The following is a 21,795-nucleotide window of genomic DNA, read 5'->3' as shown; positions in this document are numbered from 1 at the left end:
TGGCTGACAATCATGTGTTTACATTAACTTGATCTAGTTAAAAGAAGCAAGATGACAACCCCGATCTATGATGTGGTTCAACATTTACCTGTAGATTTACTGGGATTGATCGAGCCTGCTGGTACATCCATATGCTTACTAATGGAACTGAGTATGACTGAACAGCCACTGTTTAGGCTGCAGACGAGCCGGATATTTTGAAACGAGGAATCTGCATGGTGTGACCTGTCAATTTCAAGATTTCACGGATCCAAAGCCAAATAGTGACAGAACTTAGACATTTGTGGTCCAGAAATAGTAGGTCGTGTATAATTTTCATAACTGTGCGTGTTCTGAAATGAATTTCATCAAGTTTAATAAGCTGTCACTTCAGTTGGGACATTGTTTTCGTGGACTTTCGAAAGGGAGTGTGTTCTGATGCACTTTCAAATCCCCTCCTGCCAAATTCCAACGGTGGTGGTTGACGGAGTTGGTAATGGATATCGATCAGAAAAAGGTTTGTAAACACCATGTTGTCATGAATAAAATGTCTTCAAACATATTTTATTATGTTATATTTCACTTTCATTGTCGGTTGTTTCAATATGAAATTACCTGTTCGTGGGTTTCAGAAAAAGTTACCAAAAAATTAAAAAATGAACAATTATTATTTTCTATTTTTTTTTATTATATATCACTCTTTCACTTATTTTGAATGTGTGAATCTTTGAATTATACCTCCCCACCCTGAAATGAGTACCGTCCTAACGTGTCCCGGTTGTCACTGTACCATCTGCACTGCACTCTCAGTTATGGCTGCCAAAGAAATTGTTAACAGTAACGGAGGAAACCAGAAGACAACCCAGTACTGATGCACAGTGTGATGCTGTTCAACATTAACACGTTGACTAACTGTCCCTGCTGATGTAATGTTGTATTTTTCAAACAATTTTCATAATGTTATATTTTACTTTCATTGTCGGTTGTTTCAATGAGGAAATAGCTTAAATTGTTCCGATTCTGGTCACCATAGAACATTTCTGTAGATCTATCAGTTTCATAAACATTTCATTTGTATGCAAAAGATATGCCTTCGTTAAATCTTTTAATGTCATCATCGAAGCAGTCAGGGTTGCGGCCCAGAACGCCCCAAACATCTGATATCAAACTACCGTATTTCCTCTGTTTGACACTATACGCCGTCTATTAATTTCGCGAGAGCCCTTGACTCGGCGTGTATTAGAGACCTGTCTGGTATTAGAGACCCAGCGTGTATTAGAGGAAATATAGATATGTTTTACAGTTCATATGGGGGTGATAGATCGGCAGCCATTTTCTTTGAATCGATATGTAGGCTATCTATGTATTCATACGCACGTTTTTTTGTGAAAAGGCTTACTATATTTGAAAGGGGTTTCCGTAGCAAAAAGGAAACCTCTTTTTAACCAATCAGAATCAAGCATTCATCAATGTCATGGTAGAATATATAAACACCCACCCACGTGGGCCATTTCACAACAAGGAAGTAAGTTTTAATGGTAATATATAGAGGATATTTTTGCGCCACTCGTGAAAATATTAGACTCTCCCCACTTCACTCGATGAGATAAAAGTGGCTATTTGAGAAAACACATTGAATTTTCTATTTATTATATACATGTTATATTTTTATTACTTGCAATTTACATATTTTTTCGAAAACAGTGTCTGATAAATAATTAAGTTCTCCCTGTCGCCCCTTTACCACTGCCGTATAAAGGGTGTTTGCGAAAAGAATATAGTTCGTGAATAAAACTAGCCCTGTTAATATATGTTATGCGAAATATATTATTTCATATCGAGTATTAAGTTCCGTGGACATATTTGTTTGTCATAATTAAACATTCCTGTTTAAGATGAAAACAGAAATAATTTTCATTATTGGCGTAGGAATACATAAACAGTTAATACTGTGACCATGTCGAACGATCATCTGAGCGCTGATTCCGCCATATTTGATCAAATTTTCTCACAGATAAGTATGGAAGTTGACATAAACACATTTATAGAACCCCCAACATTTTAACTGAAACATTGTTGCTTGCTGTCATGAATTAAAATAGGAAAGTTCAATTCTCGGAAAATTCAAGCGGGCGCTTCTCGCCTCGGCGGTACGTCTCGCTGTCTCCAGTTCCGGCACCTTGTTTATATCAGTCACTAGTGACTTCAACAAACGCGAACATCTTTGGTTTCAAAACCTACCTGCCATGTCGTCTTCACATCTTCATAAAATGATACCGTGGAATGTCACACAAAGTTCTAGATCTCTGGACGAGAACGAATTACGTTTGTCGTGGTGCGTATGAGCAGTGTAAATGAACAAGAAACATAATATGTGTTGGGGCACCAATCGTTATCCTGTGGTGTACGGTATATCTGCAGTTTATAAATATCATTTCTCACAATATATACGGCAATCGGTGATTTCAACAATGTTTTTCTTCGCTGTGTTCGTCTTGCCTCATTTGGAATCTGGATGACAACGATCCTTGTAATGGTCAAAAATATTTTCAAGTGATCAAAGTAGATTCTTGTCGTTTTTTCATTGCCCAGTAGCAATGTATTTTTGCAAAGTCACACTTGTCCGATGAAGCTCCTCATGCCGAAGTAACTCGATCCGTGAAATTTGGCGGGTCCCAGTGACCCAGATCCCTTTTGATTGGCATGCCAAGTGTCATTTGCATAAGGCCATCAATATTTTTTGTATGTGTTTCTCCCCTCAAGCCTCAACTAACCAGAGAGCGGGCGGACCAAATAAAATATATTACTTACTTGTCTTTCAATAATTGTTTAAGTTATTTTATGACATTTAAAAAAAAAGTTTTAACACTTTGTACTAGAATCTAGTCTATGAATTAATTTAGGATGTAGATCGATTCGCTTTGCTTCGGAAACGAATTTTTAATAAACAACGGAACAAAGATAACGTTGACCTGGTTCTTTTATGACGGTGCAATGGTAGATCTAGAAGTATTTCTTTTATTAGATCGGTGCGCAATTTTCCACAGCGGCAGCAAAATTGAGACAAGAAGACATTATATTATTTCACGTCGGAATGGAGATAAAAATATCAAAATACGGACAGCCTCACAGACTTCGAACCGATGTTCAGATAAATATTTGTTCACATTAATTCTGTCATGTGCGTAAAAATGGGTTTCAACATTATTTTCATCAAGCTTACATTCAGGTAAGCTGGCTACTTCGGCATTAACACATGTTTTGTCTCGAAGCTCAAGCAACAATGTTTCTCTCAGATACATGTTTCTCTCCATCCATGACGAACATCTGTCATAATGTCAATGCCTCAACAATCTTCCTGGTCAGTTGAATTCAACACACGGGATCATTCACTGTGTCATCTCAAATATTCCTTCCAAATACCCACCACGTGATCAGGGTTAAGGCCTTGGGATAATTTAATAAATTAATTTGCATTTTTAGAAGAAAATAATTTTCGGGAATATTATTATTAAAAAATATCCTGTACATGTAGACCGGCAGCCCAGAGCACTTTGGTCAAACGAACAAGGTACCAATATCCGAACACAGGAACATTTACTGTGTAATCCAACATATTCATATATGGATATCTGACGGGGATCCCCTGCTGCGTGTAGCCCCTGCCCCCCCCCCCCCCCAAAAAAAAAAGAAGAAAAAAAAAGGGGCCTTTCAAGGGCTTGATCAAACATTGGAGGTACCACATAACAGTAAGTGTAAATGAACTGGTTCATCTCACAGAGTACAGAATGGGCCACGCCAGACAAATCTTCCTCTGCATAAGGCCTGCCAGACACCCCCAGAGAGGCCCAAAATTTGGGCTGGGTTAAACAATGGAGGTACCACATGAAATGAACATAAAATGAACTATTACACTCTACTAAGTATAAAATACCCATTGCCAGACAAATCGTCTGCTGCATAAGGCCCGCCGGACACCCCAAAATGTTGACCCTTAATGCACTCAGTGGACACTCTGGTAAAATTTGAATAGAGTATACATTCAAAGTACCAGATGAAAGTAAGTTTAGATGATCAGGTACATGTTACTGAGTACAACACGGCCCATACCTGACACATTTTCCTCTGCATAAGGTCCGCCAGACCCCCCAGAGAGGGTCCCAAAATTTGGGCTGGGTTAAACATTGGAGGTACCAACATAAAATGAACAATTGCACTCTACTTATTGCACAATACCCATTGCCAGACAAATCATCGTCTGCATAAGGCCCGCCAGACACCCACAAAAAGTTGACCTTTCAGGTATACACAGGTAAAATTGGTCTGGAATATATATCGATTGTACCACAATAAGGTACGTTTGAATGAACAGGTTCATCCTCTGCATAAGGGTTCATCCTCTGCATAAGGCTTAAACATTGGAGGTATCACATGGAACCAACATAAAATGAACTATTACACTCTACGTATTACAAAATACCCATTGCCAGACAAATCCTCTTCTGCATAAGGCCCGCTAGACAAACCCTCACCCCACCCCACACACTTGACCCTCTGTAATCCCAGTGTGCATAATGAAACGTTGGACATCATCTCTGAGAGTCAACAGATGGTCAAATTTATGTTTTGTTCTTAAAGATGGAAGGATTTGATTGAGATTAAAATCAAGTATTTATAAAATCAGGTCTCTGAATACTAGTATTGATATCATAGATTAGGCCTATCGTTGAAATGTAATAAAAATGGCATGAATCTGATTCTTGTGAATATATATCTGATCAGCTATGAAGTCCTCAAAGCCTGCTTTAGCCTGATAGCTTGGCTATGGATTCCTACAAACCCAAACATGCTTAGGTAGTCCTCAAAGCCTGCTATAAGAATGGTAAATGAGAGTCCCTAATACCATTTGGAAATCTCTTGGTGATAATTGTGTTTAAAAACCTATGATCTCCGTTTATTTAGCAAGTTTTATCATCTAAAAAGCTGAATTCCGGCCAAATATTTCCATATTTATCAATTTTACATAGACGTCCTCTCTTCCTTGACGAGATACTATTGCGTCAGGAAAATCAAGTCTAACTAATGCAATGTAAATGATTGGTTGCATAGTTCTCGCTCGATCGTAGGTCTACCTTGTTGCACAAATTTAATAATGGCTTGAAAGTTCACAAATAAGTTCGTACGAGTAAGCTTCAGAAGAGGAGCGCAAATTAATAAGGTAAGGGTTTTAGAAAACGCTCTTTCTGTTTACCGTGGCGAGAAGATTTCTTTCAAAAAGTTCAAGTCAGATCTCCTTTGTGTTGACATTCCTGCAGGTTATGTGTCATCAACCATTGTTTTAACCATGCAGCATCCATTGATACAGTGAGCTAGTCTAATCTCGATATCTCGATAGGCCTAGCCGTTGATATAAGTCTAATGATACCATTGCATTGGGTTAGACTCGATCTCGTCAACGAAGAAAATACGTCTATGTAAAATTGATAAATATGGAGATATATTTGGCCTGAATTCAGATTTTTAGATTATAAAACATGCTAAATAAATGGAGATCATAGGTTATTAAACACAATTATCACCCCGATTTTCCAGATTATCGTCCTATAACATTTCCAAGTGATATTAGGGGCTATCATTATCCATTCTGCAACACTCAACGACAAAAGTGTATAGTGTATTTTTCAAACAAGTAAAGTTTGGTTTTAATTATTGTAGTATATGTATGGAATCAAGTCACAAAGACGCAAATGCTACAGAAAAGCATGCATTCCATGCAAATGTTGACTTTTATGCAAGCCCCATGCATTTCATGTGCGTTAACGGGATTCCATATGCATTGTTTAGCATCGTGCTGACAACAACCACTCAGAAAAACAAAAAAAATACGCAATTATTCAACATTATGAAATGCCACGCTTGTCCGAAAACGAGCGTCTGCGAGCCAATGGTGTGCTTGAAGAAGGATGGTGTTTATGGCAACGTTGGCAACAGACGAATGCAGACCATCCTCGGAGTGGCAGGCCACGCGTAACCAATAATCGACAAGACAACTGGATTCGAACAACACACCTACGAAATCGATTCTAGCCAGCAACAGTGACTGCAAGAAGCATCCCTGGCCGACGGCGATTATCTTCACAAACCGTACGTCTCCTCCTCAGATGTGCAGGGATTGTCTTCATTGTGTCATGGAAGAAGATCGGTTCTGGGGCGGCAACGTTTTGGTATCGGGTGGGATTACAGCAAGACAGAGGACCCGTTTGATAGTGGTAGAGGTAAATCTCAATGGACAGCGCTACCGCGACGAGATCATCGGCCCTGTTGTTCTACGGTTTTTGCGTCGTTATGGCCCAGGCATTACCTTTCAACATGACAACGCCCGGCCTCATATTGCTCGACTTGGTCAGGAACTCTTCAACAAAAAAAACGTGAATGTCATCCCCTGGCCGGCTCGCTCCCCTGATCTATCAGCAATCGAGCACATGTGGGATGAGATGGATCGGCGTCTTCGACGTCAACCACGTGTTCCACAGACACTCCTGGAACTTCGAAACATGCTCCAGCAGATATGGACCGATTTCCTACAGAACTTTGTGCGACGCCTGGTCCATTCCATGAGACGAAGATGTGTTGCTTGCATCGCAACCAGAGGCGGACACACGCTATTGATTTGTAAATTGACATTTTGGCATGTTCATGTTTTTTTTAATGAAATCACGCATTTTCCGAAGTCAGTATGACAAATTAAAACCATTTGAACACTTACAGGAGTCTTTTATCTGTTGCAAGCCAAAATTGTTTCAGATTTGGTAAAAACATAACTTTGCATTAAATCTTATTCAATGTCACAGGAACTTTTGTTGTTTAGTATATAAAAATCATGGCACATAACATCATATGCCTATCTGACTTGTAGGAATCCATAGCCAAGCTATCAGGCTGTAGCAGGCTTTGAGGACTTTATAGCTGATCAGATATATATTCACAAAATTCAGATTCATGCCAGTTTCATTACATTTCAACAATTGGCCTAATCAATACTAGTATTCAGAGACCTGATTTTATAAATACTTGATTTTAATCTCAATCAAATCCTTCCATCTTTAAGAACAAAACATAAATTTGACCATCTGTTGACTCTCGGAGCTGATGTCCAACGTTTTATTATGCACACTGGGATTACAGAGGGTCAAGTGTGTGGGGTGGGTTGAGGGTGTGTCTAGCGGGCCTTATGCAGAAGAGGATTGTCTGGCAATGAGTATTTTGTAATAAGTAGAGTGTAATAGTTCATTTTATGTTGGTTCCATGTGATACCTCCAATGTTTACGCCTTATGCAGAAGAAGATTTGTCTGGTGTGGCCCATTCTGTACTCCGTGATATGAACCTGTTTATTCAAACGTACCTTAATGTGGTACAATCGATATATATATTCCAGACCAATTTTACCTGTGTATACCTGAAAGGTCAACTTTTTGTGGGTGTCTGGCGGGCCTTATGCAGACGATGATTTGTCTGGCAATGGGGAGGGGGGGGGGGGGGGGGGGGGAGGAAAAAGGAAATTCATAATTAAAGTTGTCTTGGAATATGTGTATTGGAGTTTTCGTTTATCGTAAGTACAATATTACCTGGATACGCCTTCTGTAGGTCAAAACATCAAGTATATTTCGTTACTTATTTCCCAGTTGCGTATGTGTATTGTTATGTTGATACACGTGATATATTCATCTCTTGTAGTCAAGCTTTATTGGCGCAACTTCTGGTGCTTTAAATTAGGCCCCTTCCTAAACACTAGTTGAAAAATCTGTGTATTAATTTAAGTTATATGACTACAAAATGATCATTGTGTGGCACAAATCTAACTGTTGAATGCAAATGACCAAAACTAAACAAATATCTGTAATTTTCGGATTGAACTGAAATAATTGCGTTGTCAATATCGTATTTAAGTATCGTTACTGTCACATTAACCGAAACTGATGTTCTGTTGCTGTTTTGCCGTAGAAATATACAACACAATACACTTTGACCACAAATGCATTGAATGTGTCCCATGTACACATGACCATGTGCTTTGCTATTTATAGCGCAACCGTAAATAAGCTCCCCCCACTGTGATTGATGCAGACGCCAAACACGATCGATTCGTTTTTTTTTATGATAAAACTACAGAAAATTTATTGACTTATATCTTAATATGGAGCCATTTGTTTCATCCATGGTTTAGTCATTCAAGTTGATACGAGGTTTGACGGTCAATGGTGATCTGGTTCTGGTATGGTTTTCAAAAAACGTCTCCCGACACTCAGTTGAGTTTACATTGTCAGTCATTGTTCGAAACTGAAACACCGCCACCTTGCAGGCTATTTATAGTCAGGGTGGGACTCTAAGCGGGTGGAGTCTACTAATGCCAAGAGTGGGACATGCCTATACAGTGCTAAATAAACACATTTATGCACCAGTGGTTTTCTCAATTACTACCTTTAACCTTTGAACTAAAGTGATATAGTCCTGCTCGTCACAATTATTACTCATTGTTTTGTTCATGTGAATGTTTCAGACATATAGAGGAGTCTCGTTCTATAGGAGGACTTGTGTCATGCAGCTGTTAGGAACTCAAGAGGAGTGTCCAATCCTCCTCAGAAATGGTCTTCGTCTTGACAGTCTGTGGTCAGACTCACTGTAAGTCCTCCGTGGGAGACGGACACCATGGACCATCTGAGCCAATTTGTTTCTCGCGATCGTCTTCAATCTCTGCAGCACCTTGACAAGAGCATATACATAAGGATGTGCCCCACCTTGTTGAGATAAGAATCCCATCCCTCGATATGTTTGTCTGTCGATGACCAAAGTTTGACATCGTGTTTCTGGATACCATGGTGGAATTGAGCAGGTATTGGTCATGTTGTCATGGAGCTCTTGTGTCTGTCTAACGGCAAGAGCATCTTCCATGCATCGTGCACCATGGTGACTAGGAGGAGTGGAAGTGCTGCAGAGAGTCGAATCCATCTGTTGACATCACGGCATTAGTAGACCTAACCTAAGGTTTTCAAGAAACCTATAATCATTGACTGAACACACACGCTTCAGGGAAATTCATCTTGTTCAGGGAGACAAGCCTAATCCACACCCGCTCAACTTCACCATTAGGAGAATCAATAATAAGAACCACAATGAAAGGGATAATCAGAGACAGGTAGGTATAGGTAATGATAGAAAATCTTTCTTTCCCACAGATATGCTGATCATTGTTGAAAATATTACACGTGATCTCCATGAGATTATGGCTTATTGATAATAACAATTTACCCAACGAATCAGCAGAAGACCCATTTAGCATCTCACAAGCAGCACGCCAAGTTTGAACTTTAAAAACGTGAAGCCAGAGCTAAAGATAACAAGGAGGTTAGACTAGATAAAATATCAGCTGAATCAAACAAGAATGAAAAGTGTATTCTACTGCGGCTATTCAATAAATGCTCTGGACATGAGTAACACACTCACGTTGGAAACATGGGATCATTAATCTTATAGCAAAGTGAGGGAGCACATATGTAAGAAAGCCACCATCGTTTGACCACACGATATCGTCGTCAGCAGTACTTAATATATTGACGAATCGGGCTTAATGGCAATTTGGATATGCATTTTTCAGCAAAGGAAATAGGCAGCCAAATAAACAAGCCGAGCATTTCCTGTTTATAAGCAAAACGCATTGAAGCAGCTGGAATGACCTATGACAATTTTACAAAATTGTACGCTACACTTGATCAACCAGCCTGCAACTTTAATCCCATATGCCGTTGTATCAACTCAGCTTATAATAGAGCCAGCAGATTCTTCATTGAAGTCCAACGTTTAATATCAAAGTGGCCTTTGCTGGGTGAGTTGGGGAGGAAAAGTTCTGAACAATGAGTTGAAACATTTGGACATTACACAAGGCTTCCCCTTTCTTATCCTTCCATAACTATCACTCTATACCTCGTTGTATTTCCATAATCATCTGTTGTGTTCGATATTCCCTACTTTACCTGGGTGTCGTGTGCGGGGCCCATCATTTGTTTCTGCAGAAACCTGTCGGAAAGTATGCAAATCAGAAACTGAGATACATTGAGGATATGGTCTCTCTCTGAGTTCGACCAGTTTGAAACAATATCCCTTAGACGTTCATCCCGTTGTTGACGACATTTTCCGAATCTGATCACAAATATTGCATTTAGGCAAGTGTGGAGAGCTTACTGGAATAGACCACTGAAATTCAGTGACGACACGAGCTGCTCGCGCCAAGGGTAAGCATGTCCTATCCTGCTAGCAGCACCCACCATTCACTTAATGTGTATACTTAGTAATAAAGTGTGCGTTTGTGCCTGACGCCGCACAGCAGTGCTCCGTCCATGCAACGGCGGTGTGTAAACGAACCAGACAATCAAGTGATTGACCAGAAATACAGTCACGCGAAACCGCATTTACTAGTTTTATTAAACTATAAACGAGTGCTAATTCTAAATTTCGTTCCCTGTGTACAAGTGCAGATATTCTGCGTCTTATAAGTGAAGAAAAATACCGCTTAAGAAATATGATCGTTTGCAACACATTTGGGTTTTCCTTTCACAGTGGAGGTTATCCTTGCGTCGCAGGTTGCGCTGGTAGAGATATCGATAGATTCATGGTCTCGGGCACCATGATCCAAATGCAGCCTCAAGCCTTGAAGATGGTTGATGGTTCAATAACTAGCACTGCCATGGAGGTTCCAGATCGAAGCTAGGAAGTGGGCGTTGACGTCTACCTAAGTGGTTGTCACATAAACTTTGAAGAGGGGTATCGGCTGGTAATCTGGACTTGTGTTCGTGATCTTGATCAAAGTATCCTGAACTTGGTCGGTAGGGAAAAGAGGAAGGGCTGCAACTCGTCGGACATGGGATCGCGTCTGGGTCTCTCTCCGTGTAGTAGGCATCGGCTAATCCTTTAGCTTCTCCCTGTCGCCAAATCACCTGTGTGTAGTTCTCAGCTTCGAACAACACTTCCACCAAGGCAGCAGTAGCAGCAGCGGATGGTCGGTTTCTTTCATAGATGAGGTCTCCCATTGTACAGACCCATGGCTGCAATCACACATTTCGAACGTGACGCTGAACAATTCCGGTGATACCTGTACCTAGCATGCAGTGCGTATACCTGCTGTCCACCTCGCTGTGATGTGCCGTACTCATCTCACTTTATTCTGCTCCCCATTCATCTGCAGCTGGTCAACACAGAAACTTATCAGTAAATAAAACCTCCACTCGACCAGAGCCCTATTAGCCCTACTGTGCAGCTGCTGCCTGATATGGCCATTCAAAGTGATTCCATCAACACTCAGTACATCATATTTTAAAAGCTTTCACAAACGCTTAAAATATTATAATTAACAATTTTCAGTAACACTTATCAGTATTCAGAGGGGACCATCCGTCCCGGTTCCGAAATCCGACCTCACCCTTACTTCAAATCTATGTTTACAACATGTATTTTGGATTTCACTCTTTTCTTCTATAGGCCAGCCATTCTCCGTTCAATGGAGCCTTCCAAACTGTCCATTCTAAAAGCCAGTCTTTAAACGCGGTAAGCATTCGCTATAGAGTTGCGTCCCCTGGGCACGCCAGAAACCAATGATTGTGGGTTCGAATCCCGGATCGCCCCGATTATGTTTCTAGGTTTGTCAACACCATACTTGTGCTCGTGGGTTTCATCGAAGTGGTAAACGTCTGAGACCTGCATCACATCGGGCTTTCTTCCCACATTAAGCTGGCACGCCGTGATATAACTGGAATATTGTTAAAAGCGGCGCTAATCCTAATTCACTCACTCTTATCAAATCTTAGTTGCGTACTGAGTTGCGTTATCTGAGTACAATCGATTTGTTGTAACTCGGGTCGGAGTCCCAACTGTCGTGGGCGCCGCCATGACACTTCTAACAAATGTCTGAATTCATGCTCAATATGTCAATGTTCACGTTCTACAGAATGTGTAGTACGTTCAGATTGTATGGCGTGTTGCACATTACCATTCAAAATTTCAAAGTATTCAAGAACCTCTCACCCGTAAAGATCCGGGTTAGAATAGGCCTTCAGCAACCCACGGTTGCTGTAAGGGGCGATACGCTTGCCGCAAGAAGCGACTAACGGGATCAGGTGGTCAGGGTCGCTGACTTGGTTAATGAGCGTCATCGTATTCCAATTGCTTAGATCGACGCTCATGATGTTAGTCACTTGATTGTCTGGTCAGGATTCGATTATTTTCAAACAGCCGTCATATAGCTGGAATATTGCGACGTTAAACACTTAATTAACATACATAATTCCGAATAACAAAACATACATTTAATTTGAAAGTTAATGCATCACTGACGCTACTAAAGATAGTCCTTACAGGTTAGTGGGTGTACATTAATGCGTTCACATGACAAACCACGTCACCTCTCTTATTGAAAGCAAGGCCATACGTCAGGGACAGTTTATATTTACACTCGGTAAAGATGGTCTCCCTGAAGACTGCTCTCAGTATCTCTCTCTTGACCACAGTTTGTGAGTAGCATACCTCAAATATCACATATCAATATTTATCAAATGTCATGTGTTTGATGTATGCATTGTTTCCTTGCCTCTTACAATCACTCACTCACTGACTCACAGTCACGTTGTTATCTGCGGTAAATGAGTATGCAACGCTATGTAATAAGGAAAAACAAATCACAGAAAAAGGGTGTTCACTGTTCAGTTCAGTGACATACTTCACACAATATTGGTCAGTAGTAAGTTAGTAACTGATTTCCCGACTACATTATATCTTTATGCCTGTGGGATTCCTGCTTAGAATCGTCCTCTGCACAACCTGTGTTTGTCGTAAGAGATGTTGTTGGATCTAGTCGTCAGAGCTTGACACAAGGATGATTGTATCGACGTTTTGAATCGTTGCCCACAATACAAATCACTGGTTTATTGTACTCGATGATTTACAGGCCACTCTTATATTGCTAAGTGCGGCTTTAAAATCGTCTCTCTTACATACCCCAGGGCTTATTCTTGTTAAAACATTCACTACCATTTATCTCTCATTTAGCGCATGGCGGGGGTTCCTCCACTTTTCGGGGCGGTCGGGTAGCCTAGTGGTTAAAGCGTTCGCTCGTCACGCCGAAGACCCGGGTTCGATTCCCGACATGGGTACAATGTGTGAAGCCCGTTCCTGGTGTCCCCCGTCGTGATATTGCTGGATTATTGCTAAAAAAGGCGTAAAACCATACTCACTCACTCACTCCTCCACTTTTCAGTTCTAGCTCCAACATCCCATTTGTGGCTCTCAGTGGAGTCCGTATTATTCATTGCTCATTTCCAGAATTATAACTGTTAACGTTATGCAATACATTATTTCGGGAACTGTATGTTAGCCTAGCGATAAACAAACACAAACAAAACGTTTTATATCACTTACTGCACAACACATTATACAGACATACAATCACTATTTTCATACAGCAAAAGTATGTTTAGCCAGCCATACTGCATCCTTTATCTGACTTTCCCTGGAAAGCTGTTCGTTCTTCAAACTCCGACCAATAAAGGGTCAAGAAACAAAATTTATAGCCGAGGTTTCAACATTCATTCTATCGAAACTCTTCGTTAAGAGTAAGATGACATTGGCGCCGTATCATCCGTAGTCTCCGATCAAGCATTACATTCAAATGATGAAAAGTCGTTTTTTTTTCAAAAATGACAAATGATTAAAGTAGAAATTTCAACTTTGAATCTGAATACGTATGATTGACATCAGTGAGTATATATGTGGTGTATCTGGTTCAGTATATGTGTATGAAGACGTGTGATTGATATCATTGAGTACATGTGCGGCCTATGCTATTCAGTATATGGGTATGAGGAGTGCTACAGGCGCGAGAAAACGACTGATGTTGTCCCTCGGAGGAGAGATGATTATGGGTCAGAGAAGAAACTGACATGCCCTGACCGTTGCTGTGGAAGCCCAGACTCGAAGCATTGTTGCTCCACGAGGTAAGTTAAACAACAAACAAACAATTCTCAAGAACTCCATGCTTGTCGAGAACAGATGGTTCCAAAGATGGCGGTGTGTCATCACACCCTTGATAAAGATGTTCATACAACGGTCCTTATCAACGGACGGTTTCTCTAGGCGACATTGCATTAACATCTGCCATGAAATAATTGTAATGTGACGTCGGCGTAAAACAACATTCACTCTTTTCCCTGACACTCTTGGTCGAGAATCACCGTAGAAACTAACTGACAATTACAAACGTGACTGGTATTAATATACGTCATTATGAGATGACACATTGACGTTTGGCAGGGTGTTGACTGAGAAACATGATAGAATATTAGGCAACCATGAATCGTGACTGCACTGACTGACGTCTACGGGGATAATGTCATAGCCGACCATGACGCATGAACAATTATCCAGTTTCCAGGTCAATAAGAAAACCTAGAATGAAAACAACGAATCTGTTTCCACTGTAGTATCAATGACTCAGAGCAGCATTGACCATGATATTCTACTTTGAGACTGGCGTATAATGAAGGCATTAGCAATATGCAATTATTTTTATAATAATGTAAGAAAGGACAGGATGAAGTCACTAGTTCATTCCAAAAGTGAGTGAGTGGTCTAACGCCGCTTTGAACAGTATTTCTATGTGTCATTGCGGGAGAAACCTCCTTGTGATTGCTGCAACCTCATTGCTGAAACCCACAATGCTGTAAAAGCAATACTTATATCCAAGGAAATGACGGATTGGAACCCACGACCATAGGATTCTGACACGCTTATGGTGACGCAAGTCTGGACAACGACTTGCGGTGCCTTAGACAAATGGGTTTAATGGATTTAATGGGTGATATGAGGGTATTATGAGTAATTTAGCCAATTGGCATGTCAGGCTGAGGTCAAGGGATGATATATAACTGATAGATTGTCCGAATCGGAGGGGTTTGAAGATAAAGGGCAATCAAGAAAAAGCTTCCTAAGCACGCACAGCTTATCCAAGGGCGGTCGGGTAGCCCAGTGGTTAAAGCGTTCGCGCTTCACGCCGAGGACCCGGGTTCGATTCCTGACATGGGTACAATGTGTGAATCCCATTTCTGCTGTCCCGCGGCGTGATATTGCTGGAATATTGCTAAAAGCGGCGTACAAACAAACTCTCTCACTCACTCAGCTGTTCCAAAATTATCCACGAGAGAGCGTCAGGGTAAAGAGTAGGATATTGCGCCCCTTGCAGCAACAGGTCTTAAACAGTGTACCAGTGTATTCAAGAATTATAATACTCCCCTTTGTATTCGTGTTTGAATATTGCGTTACATTATGAAGGTGGTGTTTAAGGCTAGACATTTGAATGTCAAGTCCTTAAACGTTACGTACAGAGTACATCTCTTGATGTCGTCACTGTGTCTGACAAGAGCTTGTTTCCTGTACGTGTAGCTCTGGTCTGTCCACGGGTGCGGTTGCTGGGATCGCAGTAGGGGTTGTCGCCTTCATCTCCATCATTGTCGGCATCGCTCTGTGCTGCGGGTGCTGCGGGTGCTGCGGGTGCTGCGGGTGCTGCGGGAAGTCTTCTAGAAGAGAACCAGGTCGGGCGGGACAAGCACACCAACGACACATCAAACCTACAGGTAAACACTGCACTTAATGATGGCTTAGTTCACTATGGATGGGCGTTTGAATAAATGAAACTACCGCACTTGACGTTAGGCGACGACATCAAGTGTCCGCACAAATGAACAATACAAGTGTCAATTGGTGACTTCGTGAAAATTCATGTAGGCGTTTGGGTAGGTAAATATGAAATACAACTATTGTCCATGTATTCAAAGTGCGTTTTATCCTTTGGTTTAACCTGAAACGTTTCGTTCACATGAGGTTATTTCTTAGAAAGCATCATGTGTAATTTAAGACGCCTTTAATTCCTGCATGTATATTAGGCCTTTCGGTACAATAATGAGAGGGAGACATTTCGTATGGCTTCATTTGTCTCGTAGACCAGCAGTATCCTTGGCGTACCCAGCTGCCGTAGTCATGTGACGCAACACTCGATCACAACAGTTCTCCCTTCGTCGTTTTCAAAACCATTTATTTTTCATTTGTAACAGAAAGATCGTTTTGCAACATACATACAACACTGATTTCCGTGCCATGTTGATGTCTCCCATTAAGGTGTTCTTGTCCAGTGTATCTGTACCGGACGAATGGTGCTCTGAAAGACTAAACTTGATTAGTGAGTAATATGGATCCGTATTTGAATGGAAAGCTAACACAACTTTTTCTGTCTAGACTGCATGGTTTTTCATAAATTATATCGTACACATACACTTTGTAACTGATATTTAGGGGGGTCTCAGCACTAAGGTGATCGCATACTTTAACATAGGCTTACCATCGTCGTTGCGCTGAGATCGCTTTGTGGAACGAGGCCCTGGGGCCATGGCGATCTATACACTTAAACAATGTGTTTAGATCATAGGGCCTCGTTCCACAAAGCGATCTAAGCAGCTAAACGTGTTTAGGGTGTAATCATTGGAAAGACTAGAAGACCCCCCTGAAATTCATCGTAGGTAATTTATAACGTGTTTAGATTATGGGGATGTTGTGTTTAGGTGGTGTTTAGGCTGCTATAACGATATTTCTTTTCATGTGTTTAGACCCTAAACGTGTTAAGAAAGAACACACCAAATGTTTATTCCGTCTAGGATTTAAACAGATTCCTAACCATGGTTAGATGTAAATACATCTTGTGTGTATTTACATTTTTTTACCAAAGAGCTACGACTGTTGGAAGTCTATATTAAACTAAGTTCATGGCGATTAGTTTTTGTTGTCTGGAACTTGACCCAGGGTAAAATTATACTCTTTCCACTGTAAGTGTGTTCCTGAACAGAACTGGACTGTCTGGGGGTATTACAGAACCAATGCACGTGCACGCGTGACTGATTAAATACTCTGATGTAATATTGACCTGGCCGTGCGTGTGTGTGTGTGTGTGTGTGTGTGTGTGTGTGTGTGTGTGTGTGTGTGTGTGTGTGTGTGTGTGTGTGTGTGTGTGTGTATTTTCAATTACTATAATCATTAACTGAATTTAATTTCTATCTGATTCCTGCTTCACAGTATAGAGATACTTATATATGCAAACATAGGCTGTGTTTTGATCTACACATATATAATTCCTTTTGACCCAGGTACACCATACCGTGCCTTTAATCCAGGGTACGATCACGCATCTCAGCCGCACCCACGATTCCCCCCGCCAGCAGGAACAGCTTACCTTCCCCCACCCTACTCGCCGCCAACAAAAGTTGTATCAACTTCACCGACTGCGCCGCCGTACACGCCACCATCACAACTAGTCTCTACCTCACCCACAGGGCCAGCTTATGTCCCTAAATCCAGAAGAGCCTCACCTGCTCATGTCGACCCGCAGTCGGTGAAGGAGACCCGTCACCCTGCATCAGAGTATCCAGCATCCGTCAGTGACAGCCATGTCTACGAAACCATTCCTTAAACAGGGATGATGAGCATCGGAACCGAAAATATTTCCATCCAAACTTTTGGCGTTGTATTTTGGGACATGTGTCAAAATGTGTCATATTCTCAGTGTAATTAGAGTTACCGTTTACTATTATATTTGCGTTATTTAGTTATAGTTACCGTGTGGTGAGCTGAAATGGGATTTAACGTCGCGTCCAAGATTATTGCACTCATAAAGCAACGTGCACGTGTGTGTGCGCGTGTGCGCGTGCGTGTGCGTGTGCGTGTGCGTGTGCGTGCGTGTGTGTGTCTGCTTTTACTAGTCTGGACTGATTTGTCGATTTATAGTGCTAGCGCGCTGAGATACCATGCACCAGTCTAACATGAATACCCCACTTAGACTCCGAACCAACCAGTCCTAGTTTTAGCCCCTGAATGCCGAGCTTCAGGCAGGGTAACAACTAGTACCAACTTATAACGTAATATGTGATATAAACTAAGAATTTGTCGATAGACGAAGAGGGCTTTATATAGCCTGAATCAATCGTGTTAGAACAAGTTCCCATTTAATACAAAACAGATGTTTCATAGCAGTTTGTTGTGATATCAATATAAAATGGCAACACCAGAGAACAACCCGTCTCGATTATCCGCAAAAACAGATTCCATTGAGTGTAAAGAGCAAACTAGCGGTGGAAATTATATTGATGTCACACCAGGTGTTCGGGAAAAGGGTAAGTATGTCCTTCCCTTCCGGTAGCACCCCCCACTCACGTAAACTACGGTTATAACGAACTCGCTTATAACGAACTGACGGATATAACGTACTTACTTTTTTGGTGTTAGGACTATTTGCTGTAGTTATGCTGTATATATGCTTATAACGAACTACGGTTATAACGAACTAAAATTAGTAGTCCCTTTGAGTGCGTTATAACCGTACTTTACTGTAAAACAGTATGGGAATGTTGCCACACACTGCCCAGGAGTACTCCTGCCATGCGACGGCGGCATGTAAACAAACTAGACAATGAAATGAAGGGCCTGAAATCCAGTCACACGAATACGCATGTACTAATTTTGTTAAAAAATATAAAGGATACGTATATTTTGAATTACTGCCGTGATAAAAGTATAGAGATTCAGCTGCATACGATTATTAAAAATATGTTTAAGAAATACGTTCCTTTTGCAACACAGTGGGTGTAGCACATTTGGTCGTTGTTAGACGTATAGGCCTCCTTGGTCTAGTGGATAGAACGCCTGCCGTAGAGCGGGAGGTCTATGGTTCGATCCCCGGCCGCATCATACCAAACGTCGGTAAAAGATGGTGCTTGTTGTCACCTTGCTAGGCATTAAACGGATATCTGAGAGAGGAGTCTAAATTTATGTCAAACTGAGGCATGGAACATGTATCTCAGTGCGCTGTCACTATTAAACATTTTGACGTCGCTTTAAAGTACAATAAATTTTAACGTGACGTTAAACGCCATTTCACCCCACCCCACCTGGACATTTGTTCCTTGTTTCTCCGTGACATTTTGGAGTTTAGTATTTTATATTATTCGCACAAGGCCTCATAGGTATTGTAGACCATACACGCTTGACTAAGATCAACTTATACATTAATTTATCACAGTAGCAGATAAGGTGTATCAAGGAAGTGCTATAGGGGGGATATATTTCTCAACATGATTATCCATATATTTACATACTGAAAAACAAATATGTATCTGATCCCTCTAAAACTGTGGTTCAGTGGAATTTTTAAAACTCGAATAATGTATTCATTATATTGTCTGTTTGATTAAAGTCTCGAGAGCAAACCTTCCGTTGAGTTAGTATTTCTTGTAATGTTTAACATTTCTTGGAAGCCGATTATTGACGTTCAGCAGGGAAACCATTAACACTTCCGTGTTTGTGTACTCTGCGTTCCTCTATCACTCATAATTACACACGGCTGCTGGTAAATCCTGACAATGCAGAAAAATATACGCAATGCATACTAAAACAATAAAAATGCTATGTATTGTAAAGACGATGACACTGGGTGTTCAAGAAATGAATGTATCCAACTCTCAATGTGGCTCAAAATATGGGTCGAAAGTCATTGGTTTGTCATAATAGAAATGATGTCGCTGAAATTCAGATAATATCTTATCAGTATTGTTGAAGGTAGGCCCATGGTTAACAATCATTATGCTGCACGGTGTGCAGTTATATATGTCATAAATTACGCTAAGTCTTTGACACATTTTTTCATTCTTGTTTGGGCAGTCGATGAGAGTCTAGAGATAGAATTGTGAATAAATGGTTTTGGATTTCGCTTTGAATTGGTATTGAATGAAATCGCGTCGTTTCATAGGATTCTGATACGTCTAAGGGACGCAAACCTTCACAGAGAATCGCGGCGCCTCAGGCGGCTGGACTACCAATGGATGGTGTTGACAGACCAGAATTACTAATCGGGCAACCACAAGTGAATCTGGCATCTCTGCGACGCGAATCTGCAAAGCTGCCAACCTACTCCACCATCGAAGTAAACATTATTTATCATCCAATACCGGCTTCAACGGGATATATCGCTTGGGTGAAATCAACCAATATCTCCTAGGAGATATTGCTACAACGACATTGTATCCCAACCCTCACACTCCGGCATAACACCACTGCCAAACGCTCATTTGCATATCACGTGACCGGACTTTTCTCTTGTTTGTAAACAAACGCGCTTTTTCAGAAATCAGAATAGAACGGACTAATGCAAGTACTTTGGGTCTCTTTACATATTGTTTTGCATAATTATAAAACTATGCTACTAAAACTGCGACAGTGACATCACAGTGGCTGCGACATCACGATACATATTTACACAATCATCAAAGTAACCATATCGCTAGCTTCGATGACAGCACGTGGAACCGTACAACCAATGTAGACATAGGATAACTAAGCAAATGGAAATAGTTTTTCACGATTAAGGATATTTCTCGATGAAAGTTAACCATTCTATGACATATGTTTAAATAGATATGTAGACTTGTCAAAAATAAAACAGATGAAAAACATATGCAATAACTTGAATGGACTGTGTAAGATGTGACGTATCGTCATATGCTACTATGCTGGTCGCATGGAACTCTTGGTAGGAGAGTGCACAACCCTTTGCAGACCATTGTGACGTCCCCATGACGTCGCAATCAAATGACATCATTAATCCCTGCCACGCATGTTCACTCAAGACACTGGTTATTACTGTTTACAAACAGAAAAAGTTTTAAGAATGATTTTGGATGTGAATAGAATCTCACCCTTGTGCCTTCTAAGTTCAAATATATATATATTTTTTTATTTGACGTATACACGATATGCAACTTTTCCATTGGACGAGAGGTCGGTCACATGACCGCGAAATTGACGTTCATAAGTGTATGAACGACACAATTTGACGTTCATACGTTTTTCACGAGACCGTGACGTAAACACCGACGGACTACTTCCACATTCCTGGGGAAACCCCTGGGAATTCCTTAGCACGAAAACATACATAAACATTATTTCTGATCATTTAGAACCTTTAATCTTGGTCTCAGAATTTTAGTATACATTGAGAAACGTAAGAGAGCTTGACTGGATGATTGTTCACGAATTTCCTCGCTAGAGCCCATCCTAATGAACAAACGAAAAAATGCACATCCAAACTATCGTAGTATCGACTCGATCTGTGTCTAGGCTGACCGTGATTGTCTCCAGCAATCTACGAATTTACCTTGGTGTCTGTTTGACGCATCTTTAATCACCTTTCAATAATTGGTCAATGATGACTAACACATGTAACCGCCACAAGCTCCGACGTTCATACAGTTTGGCCCTCACTCTACGAAGGTTCATACTCCAATGAACTCACACAAAGTGAAGGTCAATTCTTAACATGACTCGTTGACAAAATCCCCAGCAAGCCTCTGATAGTTGTAACTTATCAACTCGTCTTAGTTTACTTCATCTCGGCAGAAATTCGGAGAGTTTCCCTACCAACCTACCAAGCTCCTCACAGCGATAGTCCGTTCGCGGAGCTCTCCATACTATCGCTGCCACCAGTCAAAACTCCCCACTGTGATAGGTGGCCCCATCCGTGCTTGGAGTTGAACTCGCAACCGAATGACCGTTACGTTTACAAACAAGTGACGACTGTCTTGACGCCGAATACACTTACCGCTGATAAATGACTTTCTTTGTTTGTCAATTTGAATTTCTATTTCATTAAGACTATCATATGTAATTGATATAGTAAGAAT

At 40.9% G+C, this 21,795-nt stretch overlaps 1 protein-coding gene across 1 annotated transcript; it reads left to right on the top strand.

The window, feature by feature from the left end:
* The first annotated feature begins 12,488 nt into the window (after positions 1–12,488).
* On the top strand, positions 12,489–19,371 carry LOC139449943 (protein shisa-4-like). The gene is made up of 4 exons (XM_071231555.1): positions 12,489–12,537; positions 13,872–14,016; positions 15,461–15,651; positions 17,212–19,371. The coding sequence occupies exons 1-4, from the start codon at positions 12,489–12,491 to the stop codon at positions 17,532–17,534; spliced, it is 708 nt and encodes a 235-aa protein (XP_071087656.1). The 3' UTR covers positions 17,535–19,371.
* Positions 19,372–21,795: the final 2,424 nt, after the last annotated feature.

Source organism: Haliotis cracherodii, unplaced genomic scaffold (assembly GCF_022045235.1).
Source record: "Haliotis cracherodii isolate W230 unplaced genomic scaffold, xgHalCrac1.p SCAF_8, whole genome shotgun sequence".
In the NCBI taxonomy this organism is placed as follows: domain Eukaryota; kingdom Metazoa; phylum Mollusca; class Gastropoda; order Lepetellida; family Haliotidae; genus Haliotis; species Haliotis cracherodii.
The sequence above is the reverse complement of the archived record's forward strand: the minus strand, read 5'-3'. Positions and strand labels throughout refer to the sequence as shown.

What these genes read in the sequence shown, in the direction of transcription:
- LOC139449943 (XM_071231555.1), top strand. Translation starts at nt 12,489, where the DNA reads ATGGTCTCCCTGAAGACTGCTCTCAGTATCTCTCTCTTGACCACAGTT. An exon ending in AAGCATTGTTGCTCCACGAG is followed by an intron (nt 14,017 to 15,460) that starts GTAAGTTAAACA and finishes CTGTACGTGTAG; the next exon opens with CTCTGGTCTGTCCACGGGTG. An exon ending in ACGACACATCAAACCTACAG is followed by an intron (nt 15,652 to 17,211) that starts GTAAACACTGCA and finishes CTTTTGACCCAG; the next exon opens with GTACACCATACCGTGCCTTT.